This window comes from Aspergillus versicolor (assembly GCF_001890125.1).
Source record: "Aspergillus versicolor CBS 583.65 unplaced genomic scaffold ASPVEscaffold_11, whole genome shotgun sequence".
NCBI lineage: Eukaryota > Fungi > Ascomycota > Eurotiomycetes > Eurotiales > Aspergillaceae > Aspergillus > Aspergillus versicolor.
Window position 1 is genome coordinate 302,427 of NW_024467534.1, and position 14,562 is coordinate 316,988.

Consider the following 14,562-nt stretch of genomic DNA (forward strand, 5'->3'; position numbering starts at 1 on the left):
TGGGAATATTCCAGGCCATACACTACCCCACTGTTTGGTTCCATTGCTGCTGTAAGAGCCTCTTTCAGTTGAGTTACAAATACGCAATGAGAACTGGCCAATCAGAGCGGTGAATAATTGGGCTTGGCAGAGCGGGGAGATCACAGCATTTGTCAGCCTACGTCATCGTCAAAAAGTTCACCACCACAGTTATTTTATTTATATCCCATCGTTCCAATATATCCGTCGGTTGGACACTTACAGCATACCTTAGTCCTGTAGTTATAATGACAACCGGCGTGTTCAAATACATCGACCCGGCCTCGTACGACCCCCACGCCACAGAGCCGTTCAAGAAGCCCTGGGGCAAGGTCGATGGACCGGGTACATCCTACACCCTGATCGACAAGACGCGCTCGGTCGAGAACATCCGGGGACGCGAGAGCGAGTTCTCCACCGACAACAGCGGATTCGCCGTCTACAACAGCCCAAGCAAGGAGAACAATTTCACCGATGCATCCTGGGTGACGACAAACTACTACGGCCAAGTCGAGGAACTCCTACGCGAAAAGCTACCCGGCATCAAGAAAGTATTCCTCTTCGACCACACTATTCGACGGCGCGAGAAATCCTCTCCACGCGCTCCAGTCCAGCTAGTCCACGTCGACCAGACCCCCTGGGCCGCTGAACAACGAGTGCGACGACACTTGCCGCCAGATGAAGTCGACGAGCTATTAAAGAACCGCTACCAGATCATAAACGTCTGGCGACCAATCGACAATCCGGCAACAGACTTTCCCCTCGCCGTCATCGACTGGCGCAGCATGGCCGAATCGGACTTCGTCAAAGTGGACCTGCTGTATCCCAAAGACGCCAAACTAGGGGAAGCAGGGGAAGAGAAGCAACAGGCCCCCGACTCGTCCAGCTCAACAGAGGGGTACGAGGCCAAGGGCGAGGTCTACTCGATTGCGCCAAATGAGGGACACCGCTTCTACTACCAGAAAGATATGACGCCGGACGAGGCTATGTTTATTAAGTGTTTTGACTCGCGCAGCCAGACTATGACTGGGACGACGGGAATTGCACATGGGGCTGGGCATACGGCGTTCTTGGATCCGCAGACGCCGGAGGATGCGCCGCCGAGACAGAGTATTGAAGTTAGATGCTTGGTGTTTTATGAGTAGACATTGAATGTCTACGGTGGAAGGGAAATGATTTCATAGCGCTGATAGCATTTGCAAACTCGTAAATTACATGTTCATGCAACCTCTCAACTACAATGTAAAATATTGCTTCATGCTCCTTCCTATACTAAGCAGCAGCAGCTATCATGGACTCGGTTGTCCTTTCTCTCTTCGTTCAGAGACCCATCGCGCCTTCCTAGTACATCCTATATTCCTAGGGAAAGAGCAACCGTAGATGACTTTCCTATTCGAGACAGCACATTCGGCGAACCCACTGCAGACTTCGGCGAACTCACAGGTAGAACACCAGCTAAACAGAGGAAATATCCCCGCCCTTGCATCAATGTACGCAGCCCCGTGCAGTTTCCCAGTCCTATTAATACGGGTGACCCGTCATCGTAACTGGCCTGGACACACTCGGTGTTGTCTATATTATCATGGCTAAACAGCAGGAGACCTGTAGTTGGAAGGCTAAACTGCAAAGTCTCTTTTCCTCTTGCAAGATGAAAAGCAAAACACCATCAGGTAGTTCATCTGCTTCTAAGTCTATTCATGACTCCGAGTATGTGCAGTGGGCTCATGCAGTGGGAATGGCACTGATGTGTTTAGAGATGAGCCGCCCCCTCCATACACCAGCCATCCGTTGGGATCGGGCCCGCGATATAGTATGTTGCATTCCTGACATTGCCGAGCGCTGCTGACTTGGAAGGCGATCAGTGTTTCGGCTCTTGCTGTCGGGGCGGACATGGTACCTCGTATTACTTGCTTATCTATGAGGGTATGCCTAGCGGCTTTATTGACCAGGAATTTGTGAACAGGGTAGTGAATTAACTTCTAGGATCTCTAAGCCTTCTTGTATTCAAAATCTGGGTATTGTTGTATCTACAATTACTTTGTTAGCCTAGGTTATATGGATAAGGTGGTCTAGTAATATTTAATCTCAAAAAACAGCCCGCCCAGAGATCTAGATAAAGAAATATAAACTGTCCATTTTCAATTACCAAAGACCACGGCTAAACCTCCAATATGCCTCGCAAGACCTGCTCAGGCGTGCGCTGCGGCGGAGCAAGCTCCAGCACCGCCTTACTAGTCGTAGAAACCGAAAGCTCACCCGCCCACATAGGAATAGGAGAGGCCTGGATGGAATTGATAACATTAGGAGAGTTATTCTTCCTCAGCTCCACAAGCAGCGGCGAAGAATTAAGACCGGACATGTCTTCATAACTGACATGCTCCACCTTCGCGCCGATATGCCCCTCCACCCAGCCCACGATCTCCTTCCCATTGGTATCCACGGGTCCATTCACAACATACCGGGCCTTATTATGAGCGGAAGGATCAGGCAAGACTAGAAGGTGGGCAGCGAACACCCCGATTTCATCGGGATCAACCATGGCAACAGGCGCATCCGCGGATATAGCCAGCTCCAGTGTCCCCTGCACCCCGGTCGCACGGTATTTCTTGATAAACTCAGCGGCGGAAAATAGACCGAACGGAGAAAACATATTCGGCTGCAGGGAGGTCCACTGCAGCGCGCTGAATTCCGGGGTGGCCAGCATCGTCTCGATCGCCCAGTGGGAACGCGGGTAGTAAGCCGGACAGTCAGGGCGGACATTGGGCGCGTTGGTCGAGATGCGGACGACGTATTTCACGCCTGCTTGCAGGGCAGCGACATGGAAGGTAGATTCCTCCGCGAATTGGGTTGTGTTGACGTGTGACGCAATAAATGCTCTGACGACGGAGTGGGATTTCAGCCAGTCGGCGGTAATCTCGACCCAGTTTTGCTCGAGGACTTGTACTCCTGGGAGTTTGGCTAGTTGTTGGGCGGCTGGGCTTTGGAGAGAGCGTGTGAGGGCGATGATCTGGTGGTTGGGTAGGGCGTTGCCCGTGGAGAATAGGTTGGATAGGGTTCGGACGACCCCTTGGCCGGTGTTGCCAGTGGCACCTGCGACGAGAATAGAAGGCATGATGAAATGGAGTAGATTGTGTTTGTATGAAGAATGCCTCAACTGGGATGGGATGTGCTACTTTATATGCAATGAATTGATGGTGTGGTGGCATAAATGACTGATTAATAAATTGATTATAAAATGCTCTATACAAGGTGGGCGCCCCGATGGGCTCTCCGGTGGGCTGTCCGATGGGTTGTCGGGAGGGTTTCCAGTGGGCTTTCCGAGCAATGTCATTCCAACTGATGCCACAGAACGACTATGATCGTGGCGTAAGTTTAGCTAACGAGCATCGAACAACTGCACAGTATTAATGACGCGATACTGTCCTTACTAAGCCTGTGGCCATCGACGATCCTGCCGGAAACATTCGGCAACGCAGCTGAATGTTCAATTCTCAATAATCGACCCACTAGGAGGCAACTAAAAGTCCTTCAAGTATACGGCAGTGGATAATGTCTCCAAAGACATTTCGATGTGGCTCTCGTGGATGCATTGCGAGCTACCAACGAAAAGAGCACCTCCGCCGCCACGAGAAACAGCACCACCAGCAGGCCCTCCGTTGCATAGTCTGTGACCATGAATTTGGTCGAAGGTAACGGAGGCTGTTTACTCCCCTTAAGAACAGGAGCGCTGATTTAGGTGCACAGGGACACTCTCCGACGACACATGCAAAAGATACATGACATATCTGAGCCTCCACAAGTCAAACGGGCATGTACACATTGTCGAAACCAGAAGATCCGATGCGAGGGAGGGAATCCGTGTAAAGAGTGCTCCAGACGTACAATTGACTGCTCGCGGAGTGGACAGAGAGAATCTACCGATGAGAGCCCACCAACACTGCGGCAAGATAGCCCTTCACTGCAGACAAATCACTCAGCAAAAGGAAGTCATTATCTGGAGCTTTACTGGGAATTATTCCATTCCCACTGGCCATTCATACACAGGACCTCGTTTAGCGAGCACGAAACACCCCTACTTATCCAGTCCATGGTTGTCCTTGGTCTTTGGATGAGCCAGGAGCCGAACGCAGAAGCAAAGGCCATTGAGCTGCATAATCTCCTTGGCTCGGCTTTACGTGACCAGGCAGTACGTTGCCAACCCTGTTTCCATTCGAAAATTCGTTACTAAGTACAGACTATAGGACGTATGGGACGCCTTCAAATCCGGGCAGACTTGCAACTCCCTTGCATGGCCCCTCCCGACATACCAGGCAATTCTACTGCATATCATATTCGCCGGGGTCGTCAAGCCTTGTGGCGCTCTTGGCCTCGATCTGAAGCCTTGTTTGCTCCCTGACGATCTCGATCTTCTTACTCGTCTTGTGGCGAGCTGCAAGAAGATAGGAATGTTCTATTACCCAAACATGCTATTCGGATGCTCATTACATAACGTAGGGCCATTCAATTGGGTCATTGTGGAGGAGGTGAAGCATTTCAACCTTGCACTGTTCAAGGTTTGGAAGGCGTTTGGCAAATCATCCAAGCATGGTATTGGCATCGACAGTTTGCAGGTAGCTGGGTCTGCGGATTGGGGGCTTGGACCACACGACCTGCAGTTTCCCTTGCCAAAGAATGTGGAATTATGGAATGCCAAAAGCAAAGAGGAATGGCTGGCCGTCGGTGCAGAGAAAATGGAGGGCCCTGATCTAAACGACACTCTGATGTCGGAATGGATCGAGAACTCAGCAGAGGTCTTAGAGGGTATTGGTATATGATTCCATCATTTACACGTAAAGAAATAGAGGGTGGCTGGGCAACATATATCATATGAATGAACTGAAGCTGCTCAAAGTGCCGGGCTAAACCACAGTCCCCACGTGCCTATTTGAATAGAAGCGCTTGAAATTCACCATCTGCACCATCTCCCTCCAGAAGCCCGTTGGTTGCTCTTCCTCCGTCTGCTCATACGCCGCTATAAGCTCTGCCTCCCACGTCAAGTCCAGCTCATTCGGACGCAACCACCTTGTCTTTTTCCATACCTTCCAAGCAATGAACATAATAGGGGCCAGCAGAACCATTGTATAATTAAGGAAGAACGTAGACGTAGACCAGGGCGTGAAACTTTCATACCCAAAACACCCAGCCATGGCTATCATCCAGATGAGCGAGATATAGCCAGAGTATGGCTGGAACCGACCGAAGTAGGGAAGGTTTGATCGATCGAAGCCTTGAGCCTTGCAAGCTCGATAGAAAGACACGTAGGTGGTCGTGATGATGATATAGTCGATCAGGATATTGGCAGTAGTTATGCTGATCAACCATTCCAGCACCTGCATAGAACCACCAGATAATTGGAGGAAGGAGAGACAGGCAAAGGCCATAACAACGCCGAAGCTGAAGATAGGTATGCCCTTTGCGGTCGTCTTAGCGAATATGCGCGGTGCCTGGCCGCCAACCGCCAAACCGTGGAGTGCTCGAGTGGCGGCATAAGTGTAGGTATTCCCAGCGGAAAAGACGGTAGTCACCATAAGAGCAGTGACGATATGAGGCAGTACACCAACACCGAGATTGGACATGGCAATCACGTAGGGGGAGGCGGCGGCCGACGACTTGCCGCTTTCAATGGCGCTGGCGAGAAGGGGATCGTTATATGCGACCAGAATACCAACGCATAGAGCACCCCCCACGAAGAAGACTCCGAAACGCCAGTAGACTGTTATAAAGGCCTTTTTAATATATATCCGAGGATGCCTGGCCTCTGCCGCCACCATGGATATATACTCCGGCCCAACGACAGTGAATAGGGCAATCCACAGTGCGCCTAAGAAGCCTTCGAAGCGAGCGAGCTTGTTACCGCCACCATGGGCTGCAAAGGGACCGGGCACATTCCAATGGCGAAATCCATATGCATCGCTTTGAGGATTTCCTCCGACCATGGTAACGAATGTAAACAGGAACAGCATGAAGATCAAGATGACCTTGCCCCCGCTGAGCCAGAACTCAGCCTCTCCGTAGGTGCCGACGGCGAGGAGGTTAATCAATCTGTATCCGAATTCGCTCCGGTCAGTATTAATCCAGGAGATATGGGGTGAATATGGTCTCACGCATAAGCAACAATACAGGCAATGCAGACAGCAACAACCGGGATATCATCCCGCCAATACTCCAGCAGTAGATTGACGGCGGAAATCTCAAAAGGCACCGTAAGCGCCATATAGATAAAGAAATTCCATCCAGCCATAAACCCAAAGGCTTCATCAACCCATTTACCTGCCAGCCTGATAAAGCCACCACTCACGGGCATGTATGTTGTCATCTCAGCCAGGCAGTTGTTGAGCATCCCGACCATGAGGGCCTCGATGATGAACGCAATCAACAAACTGGCTGGACCACCTTTGTAAAGCCCAGTGCCAATGGCAATAAACAGACCAGTCCCGATAGACCCTCCAATGGCCACCAGCTGGATCTGCCGATTGGCAAGCCGACGGTGCAGTACCCCTACCCTGGCAGAGGCCTGTCCTTCAATAACGTCCCCGTGAGCTTTGTAGGCATCGACATCGTCAATTTCTTTAGCGCCATGTTGCTTTTCTTTGGTAGTCATTTTTCGTGTTCTGTCGAGCCTGGAAGAGTGCAAGAACGACCAAGCCCCCCAGGGAAGTGGTTTATCGCAGGGAATGATACACCTTATATCCGTGTTGACATTGGCTGCTCAGGCTTGCCCCTGTAAACCCCGAGATTACAGACCCCACACTTCCATCGTGGCGTGCGGGGATATTTCCCTTGCTAATGGCATTGTATTCATACCGATTGGATACAGGGTGGCTCGGGTTCGTCGGGGTTGACTGCTTGCACCGTACGGCTTCTTCATCCGCGTGCGGTTCCACCGGTGCTCGAACTCTATGCCAGTAGGTGTGGCAAAGCTTTGTCGGTTGCATTGTAACTCCGGAATCCTTCCTAGATATACCACGGACGAGCCATAGTCCTTGATTACTATAATGGAAAGCTACTAAATGAGGTGTGGATATCGGAAAGACTGAGATTTATACACCAATGCCGTCTCGAAACAGACATTGACCGACCAAATATATTTACAATGCACACTTAAATGACTGAGTGACTACATTCCGAAGCCCAATCATGTCCGTCATGGCGCTGTTCATCAGGAATCCTTTGCTAGCCCACTCCTTCGCTTCCTCGCCACTGTCACAGTAGATCCCGGAAGCGATACCTGCTTCCTGCGCAGCTTCTTGCACTGACTGAATGGCCCGAGAAAGCGTCTCATCCATTTTTCCTCCGGTAATAGGATGTCCAATGCTGACACCGAGGTCGAAAGGACCCACAAAGAGCACATCAATACCAGGCACATTGGCTATCTCCTTGACGCTCTCCAGAGCAGATTTCGTTTCAATCTGAACAGCAATCACGAGCGAACTATTCGCCTGTTCTAGGTATTCCCTCCCAGTAAGCTCCCTGACCCCTCCACCATGAGGTCGCTGCTCCACGAACTTCTCAACCGCCAAAAGCGGTTCAAAGCCTCTATTCCCCATCGGCGGGTATTTAGACGCCCTCACAACATTCCGCGCCTCCTCCACAGTCTCCAACGTAGGCACCAGTATTCCATGTGCGCCAGAGTCCAGAGCACGCTTAATCATCCAGTGCTGGCCCTCAGCAACCCGTACAATCGGCGAGACCCCACAGGCAGCAGAGGCGGCGACGATCTCGTGCATGGAGTCATCTGAGATATTCCCGTGCTCTAGGTCAACTAGGAGCCAGTCAATGTTTGTTGCTGAACGGCATAGGACTCGTGTCAGGTTTGTTCCTGGGAGCATCTGCCATCCGCCGTATGCGGGCTGGCCTGCCTTGAGGCGTTGCTGGAGGCGATTGGCGGCTTGCATTGTGTTGGTATGTAGGTAGAGAAGAATGGTATAGTAAGAGAAAACACCGCGTTCAAGATAAACTTATTTCAAGTGGCAATACAACAAGCTTGTCCTCCGAGTATGGTATATAGAGTTGATAGTGGAACCCGAGGGACCCGACTTGGCTGCATCGGATGCCAAAGCATTTGGAGAAGCTCAGCTTGGACTGTGCCAACTCTCCGAAGAACGCGAGACCCGAAGGTTTCATGGGTTATGCAGTCCAAAGTGATGCTCGTCTTTGTCTCTGTGCTCCATCTGGTGCCTGAGCTAACCCGACCTACTGGTTTAGATACAACACTAATATGGATGGGCTGAATGGTCTCGTCTTTATCGGATTGTCTCAATAGAGGGTAGACGTTTGATGAAGCATAATTCATACTGTAGATAGGCTAATGAAACATTCTAAAATACTGAGATATATTTACTCAACAAGTTCCTCAATCATTGACTCAATATACTCCTTCTGCTCCGTCAAGAACGTCTTCACATCCGCAATATCAAGGGGCCGCTGTGCGAACTCCCGATACTGCTCCTTCTTCAGACGGTCTCGGACTCGCTCTTCGATGACTTCCAGTCTGTACCGGGTATACTGGCTGTACAGTTCGGACAGATTGCTGATCGGTCGCACACCAGTAAGAACAGACTCATCGCGAACAAGCGGCGATTTCGGTCGGAATGAAGTCACCATGCTAATGCGCTCCCGGCCTCCGTATGCTTTCAGGGCCTGGTGCTCAATGTATCGCCCCTGCATGACAACAGCAGTGCCCTGGACGAAATATTAGCAACGTTTAAGTAATGTATATGAGGAGTGTAAATACCATAGCAGGCCCGCGAACTTTCAAGATCTCTCCCGAGGCAGTCTTCAGCGCAGTCTCGCCGCCAGTCATACCAACGCAATCAGAGAGCATCGTCACACAGACAAAGGGGTAACTGTCACGGTGCCACGCAAAGGCAGGAAGACTATCGTCCTCTTGCTTGGGAGCGGTGTAGACTGGCACGCTCTGGTTATTTACTGAGATGTTGATTGCGGCAATCTCGTAGTCCATGGCGGGGACCAGCTCGATGCCAGCCACTTCGGAGACGATGGCCAGAACCTCGGGGCTATTCCAGGCGTCGCAGATAAAGGGCGCGCGACTAAATGATATGGATTAGCGACTGACTGATGAATAGTTGAAAAGTTGCAGAACATACGCAGAGCCCATCCCCCGGATTGTTGACTTGACAAACTCAGACATGTACTGGCAATTATCCAGCACCGGCTGGCTGAAGATTTCAGCGCGCATCTGCTTGATAGCTTCCTCAGTGAAGAGTTGGAACGGGGCAGTAACTGCGTTGGGCGAAATGCCCTGGCCTTCGAGGCCGATCTCCTTCATGGTGGTGATCTTGCTTGGAGGTTCATAATTCAGATGCTTCTTTGCATCGAATGCCTGCTTTGTTTCGACTTTGGCGTCGTCGATCAGGAATTGAGGGATTGGCTCTGTTGGACGAGTGGCACGCCCTGTGAGGGTAACATGGTGGACCTTGGGCGCGGCCGAAGTTGTTACTTGGGTGATGGACATGTTGGTATTGGTGGGCGTTAAGATGTTGTGTTTGACTGTTGCTAGTGAGGGCACAGTGTGAGTTATCAGACCGTTATATACGATTAATCAACAGAACCTCACGTTGAAGCATGGCACCGGCTCAGCTCGCGCGAGTATGGGGCCATGCTGTAGTCGTCGGGCAATCGTCCGAAGACTGCTCTCTGTTCCCTGTCCTGTGAGCTGTGGTATATGGCTGTCGGGTTCCTCGGAGAGCGTGGTCGTTTATAACATCGGGTTCCTCGGGTTCTCGGTTAACGCCAACCCAGCCCTATTATGCCTTCAACCAGCAACCAGATTGCATACTTACAATAGTGCATGTGAGGAGCTCCAGTTTCAGCTACTGTAACGATCTACCTCTGGAGAATTACTTTCCCGGAGTCCACATACACGTAGGGTGTAGTGCTGTATACCCTGGCCAATTCGACGGCCAAAAGGCAGCCCTACGTCCAAGAAGCCACCAATGCTGAGTACACCGCTCAATAAACAGTCGAAATGTCTGTACATAAATACGATTATTTGGTTTTCAAGATCATAAAACCTGTTACGAAGAACAATTTGGCTCATGAGAACCAAGCCGACGAGTCTCGGGTTTCGCTCCCGAGGCGCCATCACAAAGAAGCAGCTCGATACGCCCACGCAGTTTCATCCATCGTATAGGTGATGGGTTAAACCCACGCAGATGAAATACAGGGAATGGTTAAGCCATGGAGGTGGCAACCCATAATGGGGTTTATTGAACTTAATGTATAGACGCCCATGGAACCCGATCTCTCTACCAACTTCGGGCCCACCAGGGTCGGAATACAATTCCCCCACAATTTGGAGTCCGGAGAACTTGCGAGATACGCTCGAAATTCGTTGCAAGTCCAGTGCAAGCCTTTCTTCCTCACTATCAGTCTCGCCAGCGATCTAACACACACATGCAAGCCAACGCTCGCAAAAAGCGAACTTCCAATGCGTAAAGCTCCCTTCTGGGTATGGGAACTCAGCTAACGAGTGACAGGTGCATCGCCTGCCGGCACAGCAAAATCAAGTGCTCCGGCGACGAGCCGTGTGCCAACTGCCAGCGTCGCGGGATAAAATGCGAGTTCACAGATGGAATCAATCGGGTTCTGGTATCGGAGACGTTCGTTCGATCTTTCCCTGGCTATACAATACGTCTGCTGAGAAAGGTCATGCAGCTACCTGCGACAGCTTGAAGCACGAGTTGGAGACCGACAGTCGTATGGCGCCTCACAACCCTCACCAACAACCCCTTTGCAGTCGGCGCAGTCCAGTGCCGGAGGACGAGTCGGCTTTGCGTCTGGAGTGACCGCCGAATTGACCCCATTCCCCAATATAGCAGGGCTAGGTTCCTCGCCAGCGCCAACACCGTCCGATGCGCCCAGCATATGGACGAGCCCATTCAGTCTGCCTTCGACGACTATTAAAAACACGAAGGGGAATAAACGCAGCTGGAGTACGTAACTTCCCACGTAACTTCCTTCTGCTAGGATTACCAATTAATCGTGTGCAGTTTGGCTTGCCCCATCATCCATGTGGTCATTTACTACACGGTTGACCATCCTCATGACGGAGAAACTATACGCTAGATATCCAGACAGTGCGCCCACTCTCGTCGAGAAAGAGGTATATCCTTTACGATGGGATCGATGCTCATCAAAAGACGCACCCGACATCAGCGGGCTACCATCGCTCGACCACGCCCTGTATCTGTTCGCCACCGTCAAGTTCCACCTAGGCCAGAACTACCGCTTCTTCGACGAGGACCAATTTGTTCAAAACGTACAGGAGTTCTATCAGGGCGATCCGGTGAGAATGGCCAGTGAACACCAGCTCTGGTACATACAGTACCTCCTCGTTCTCTCCTTTGGGACCGCGTTCCTTTGCCGAACGAAAAGCGACAAACCGCCTGGGGCAGAGTTCTTCGTGCGTGCCATGTCCCTGATGCCAGACCATGCGTCTCTGTGGAAAGACAGCCTACTGGCTATTGAAGTTCTGGCGCTGGCTGGTCTTTACTTTTATTCCATTGACCAGAGAGAGTCGGCGTACATCTATGTGAGTAAAGCTGCCCTGGATCTATTCAAACCATGCTCATGCAAATACGTATAATAAGCTCGGCCAAGCAATAAGAATAGCGCAGTATGAAGGACCACACACACAGCTGTCGGAAGAGCAGCTCGGGGCTGGTGTTGTAGCACGCTGCAGGAACCTCTGGTGGACACTGTACATCATGGACCGGCATTTCTCATATTCAGTCGGTCTGCCAATGTCAATGCAGGACAGAGACATTAGCACTCCGATAGAACCATGCAGCACGTCTCACCAAGACGTGGCCCTCAGTCTGCAGGCAAAACTGTCACACTTGCTATCGTCAATCTTGACTAGTAAGTACTATAAATGTTGGACAATCAATCGTGGCTAACTCATGCAAGCGGTCTACAAAACCGAGAAATCCCAACTGGATACTTTCCTAGATACGACAAAGCAGATTCTGCAGCAACTCGCCGGATACGCCGAGGAAGTCGAACGGATCATCCACGCTGCATTCCGCAATTCGGTCGATTCGATGCCCAGGGGGACGCGGCATATTACCTTGCTCTACCACCAAGTCGGTAACCCTATGTATTTCGTGACTCTGGACATCGTATACTGACTAATTATCAGTGTGTGATTGTCGCTACTCGTCCCCTTCTTCTTTCAGCATTCATGGAAAGGCTGTCTAAACTTGACACTGATAATGACGACGCCGCCGACACACTGGATCTGACAAGAACATTGATAATGACTGGCATCAAGTCAGCCTCCAAGACTTTGCAGATCATATCGCAGAATGACAGCCTTCTGGGTATGTTTAGTCAATATCATGTCCACTGGTATACTGCCTTCTAACTCATACAGAGGTATTCCTATTGTACAATCTCGAATTCACCTACGCCGCCGCAATACACCTCGCAATGGCGAGCGCATTATTTCCAGAGGCCTTCGACGGCAAAGGAGCCGCACAGGAAGCTCATTCTATTCTCGACCAAATGATAAGCAACGGGAACAAAGTCGCCAAAGTCCGGAAAGAGGAACTCCTTCACCTTGAAGGCTTATTCCACGAGGTAGCTGCACGAGCAGAGTCTAATGGGCTTCAGCCACTCACATTGACGACTGCCCTTCCCGCTCCCGGAATTCCAGATACGCATGATCTAACAGCCAGCATAGAGGAGCATGGTAGCTGGAGGGCGAGGCAGCTTTCAGATGATATGCTACCGGATGCTCATGGTCATCCGACCTACGAATCGATGTATCATGAGGACGCATTGATGCCGAGCGCGGAGCTGTTGAATGATATTGGGATTTCGTCGACGGAGATCCTAGCCATTATTGATCAGATTGGGAATCCCGATACTGGATACTCACTTCTGGATTTGGGATGAACCCTGGTTGGGAAATAGAAACGTTTCCTGATGATCTACAGTGATCAGATCCTTCTCCTGCCACATAAGACTAGTTGTCCTAGGGCCAAAGATGGTAACATAGTAAGATAGAATCAGGATTATAAGGAGAGGTGCATTGCCCTAACTAATGAATACTGAAGCATAAATTGATCACAGATACGGCTTGACCTGCTCCTCGTTCCACTCCCAGAACTTCCGGCTCAACTCGGCGTCCGTGAAGAGATCTCGTCTGGGGCAAGTAATTTTCCCAGGAGGGCCAACTGTTATTCTTAGTAGTATTCACTACTGATTTAGGAAAAGAACGTACTCCACTCCTTCTTTGAAATCTCAGTAGTAACGTCAGGATGCAGCCCGGCAAAGAGCTGAGTGTAGGCGCCGACCTCGGGTTTGTTTGCCATGAGTTTCTGTCAATAGTTAGACTTCCAACTATAAAGATGCCACAAATAACTTACAACAACCGCGGCCATAAATCGGTTCATATCTCTCTGCAGGCTTGTCATGGCAATGCCAGGGTCGAGGACCTACTGCAGTTAGATTGCCAAATGTGAAGAGAGAAACGAACTTACAATACTCACAACGCCGTCGTCTTGCGATCTCCTCGCAAGCTCAACGGCCTGAAGAACAGTACCCGCCTTGCTACGACCGTATTTATTTCGGGCAGATTCATTCTGGTGGTAATCCAAATTCGAGAAATCAATAGCGGGTTTCGGTGCCCATGAAACAGCATCTGAAGCAACCCAAACCACGCGAACCGAATTCGGCGGTGACTCTTTCGCAGTTTGAGCTAACATCGGATACAAAAGCTTTGTGAACAGGTGGGGACCAATATTATTTGTTCCTAGCTGCAGCTCGTAGCCCTGAGTACTCTTTGAACCCCCAGGGGGGAACATGACACCGGCATTATTCCATAGAACATGGAGCTTGGACTCTTTGCTGAGAAACTCCTGTGCCGATTTCTTAATAGTCGTGAGGTCTGAAAGGTTCAGCCTCAATGACTCGAGCTGTCCAGTTGAGTTGGGGAAGCGTTTCTTTAGATCTGCAATGATTTCTTCTGTCTTTTTACTGTTACGCGCGGCGAGGTAGACTTTGGCGTTTCGCTGGTACAGAAATGTCGACAGGAGGAGACCGTAGCCAGATGTCGCACCAGTCACGATAAAGACCTTACAACAGCAGTTAGTTATTGCCTGACGAAGAGCACTATGCAGTGTACCTTTCCACTCTGGTCAGGGAGATTCTCCTCCGTCAATGGAGGTTTCGCGGTAGAGAAAGGCATGGCTAAAGACAGTCCTGGAGGTGCAGAAGTGGGAGCGCAACCATTCACGGGGGGTGTAGCCTTTATACACTGCCATTCCTATCTTAAGTCCGCAGGCCGACAGCTATGTCCATGCAAGGCTCCTGGTCCATGATTTGAGTTGTAGGTTAAATCCGGTCCAACTCCGGTCGGGATTGTTCGCATGCAGGAAGTGGGCAGGCAGATCTGCCGCTGTCTATTCGTCCACTGGATATGGCTCGACCGGAGTTCAGATTCCGGTCCTACGCAGAGAGCACGAGCAAGCCTGCATT

At 50.7% G+C, this 14,562-nt stretch overlaps 8 protein-coding genes across 8 annotated transcripts; 3 read left to right on the forward strand and 5 right to left on the reverse strand.

Annotated features, from left to right (window-relative positions):
• Positions 1–3: 3 nt before the first annotated feature.
• On the forward strand, positions 4–1,315 carry ASPVEDRAFT_45924 (uncharacterized protein). Its single transcript, XM_040813422.1, has one exon. It carries the CDS (start codon positions 267–269, stop codon positions 1,161–1,163), a length of 897 nt encoding a protein of 298 aa, XP_040672323.1. The 5' UTR covers positions 4–266; the 3' UTR covers positions 1,164–1,315.
• Positions 1,316–2,176: 861 nt separating this feature from the next.
• ASPVEDRAFT_87861 (uncharacterized protein) lies at positions 2,177–3,130 on the reverse strand (the record flags this gene model as incomplete). Its single annotated transcript, XM_040818185.1, has 1 exon — positions 2,177–3,130. The coding sequence occupies one exon, from the start codon at positions 3,128–3,130 to the stop codon at positions 2,177–2,179; it is 954 nt and encodes a 317-aa protein (XP_040672324.1).
• Positions 3,131–3,530: 400 nt separating this feature from the next.
• On the forward strand, positions 3,531–4,869 carry ASPVEDRAFT_200583 (Zn(II)2Cys6 transcription factor). Its single transcript, XM_040809322.1, has 3 exons — positions 3,531–3,707; positions 3,763–4,204; positions 4,260–4,869. The coding sequence occupies exons 1-3, from the start codon at positions 3,568–3,570 to the stop codon at positions 4,830–4,832; spliced, it is 1,155 nt and encodes a 384-aa protein (XP_040672325.1). The 5' UTR covers positions 3,531–3,567; the 3' UTR covers positions 4,833–4,869.
• A 47-nt stretch (positions 4,870–4,916) lies between these two features.
• ASPVEDRAFT_56162 (uncharacterized protein) lies at positions 4,917–6,658 on the reverse strand (the record flags this gene model as incomplete). Its single annotated transcript, XM_040815172.1, has 2 exons — positions 4,917–6,099; positions 6,162–6,658. 2 exons carry the CDS (start codon positions 6,656–6,658, stop codon positions 4,917–4,919), a joined length of 1,680 nt encoding a protein of 559 aa, XP_040672326.1.
• Positions 6,659–7,145: 487 nt separating this feature from the next.
• On the reverse strand, positions 7,146–7,952 carry ASPVEDRAFT_56163 (HpcH/HpaI aldolase family protein; the record flags this gene model as incomplete). Its single annotated transcript, XM_040815173.1, has 1 exon — positions 7,146–7,952. One exon carries the CDS (start codon positions 7,950–7,952, stop codon positions 7,146–7,148), a length of 807 nt encoding a protein of 268 aa, XP_040672327.1.
• A 442-nt stretch (positions 7,953–8,394) lies between these two features.
• Positions 8,395–9,679, reverse strand: ASPVEDRAFT_65228 (uncharacterized protein; the record flags this gene model as incomplete). Its single annotated transcript, XM_040815786.1, has 3 exons — positions 9,165–9,679; positions 8,792–9,107; positions 8,395–8,739 (listed from the first exon to the last, which is right to left on the reverse strand). Exons 1-3 carry the CDS (start codon positions 9,530–9,532, stop codon positions 8,395–8,397), a joined length of 1,029 nt encoding a protein of 342 aa, XP_040672328.1. The 5' UTR covers positions 9,533–9,679.
• Positions 9,680–10,462: 783 nt separating this feature from the next.
• Positions 10,463–13,151, forward strand: ASPVEDRAFT_154575 (uncharacterized protein). The gene is made up of 8 exons (XM_040808416.1): positions 10,463–10,511; positions 10,557–10,679; positions 10,735–11,012; positions 11,070–11,611; positions 11,670–11,940; positions 11,989–12,164; positions 12,221–12,401; positions 12,455–13,151. The coding sequence occupies exons 1-8, from the start codon at positions 10,474–10,476 to the stop codon at positions 12,976–12,978; spliced, it is 2,133 nt and encodes a 710-aa protein (XP_040672329.1). The 5' UTR covers positions 10,463–10,473; the 3' UTR covers positions 12,979–13,151.
• Positions 13,150–14,272, reverse strand: ASPVEDRAFT_140363 (uncharacterized protein; the record flags this gene model as incomplete). Its single annotated transcript, XM_040807649.1, has 5 exons — positions 13,150–13,259; positions 13,307–13,403; positions 13,452–13,520; positions 13,566–14,159; positions 14,210–14,272. 5 exons carry the CDS (start codon positions 14,270–14,272, stop codon positions 13,150–13,152), a joined length of 933 nt encoding a protein of 310 aa, XP_040672330.1.
• Positions 14,273–14,562: the final 290 nt, after the last annotated feature.

Excerpts from the sequence above, each read along its gene's own strand:
- ASPVEDRAFT_45924 (XM_040813422.1), top strand. The coding sequence starts at position 267 with ATGACAACCGGCGTGTTCAAATACATCGACCCGGCCTCGTACGACCCC.
- ASPVEDRAFT_200583 (XM_040809322.1), top strand. The coding sequence starts at position 3,568 with ATGTCTCCAAAGACATTTCGATGTGGCTCTCGTGGATGCATTGCGAGC. Across the intron at positions 3,708-3,762 it reads GACCATGAATTTGGTCGAAG|GGACACTCTCCGACGACACA; the intron begins GTAACGGAGGCT and ends TTAGGTGCACAG. Across the intron at positions 4,205-4,259 it reads CGGCTTTACGTGACCAGGCA|GACGTATGGGACGCCTTCAA; the intron begins GTACGTTGCCAA and ends TACAGACTATAG.
- ASPVEDRAFT_154575 (XM_040808416.1), top strand. The coding sequence starts at position 10,474 with ATGCAAGCCAACGCTCGCAAAAAGCGAACTTCCAATGC. Across the intron at positions 10,512-10,556 it reads AAAAAGCGAACTTCCAATGC|GTGCATCGCCTGCCGGCACA; the intron begins GTAAAGCTCCCT and ends AACGAGTGACAG. Across the intron at positions 11,013-11,069 it reads GGGGAATAAACGCAGCTGGA|TTTGGCTTGCCCCATCATCC; the intron begins GTACGTAACTTC and ends AATCGTGTGCAG.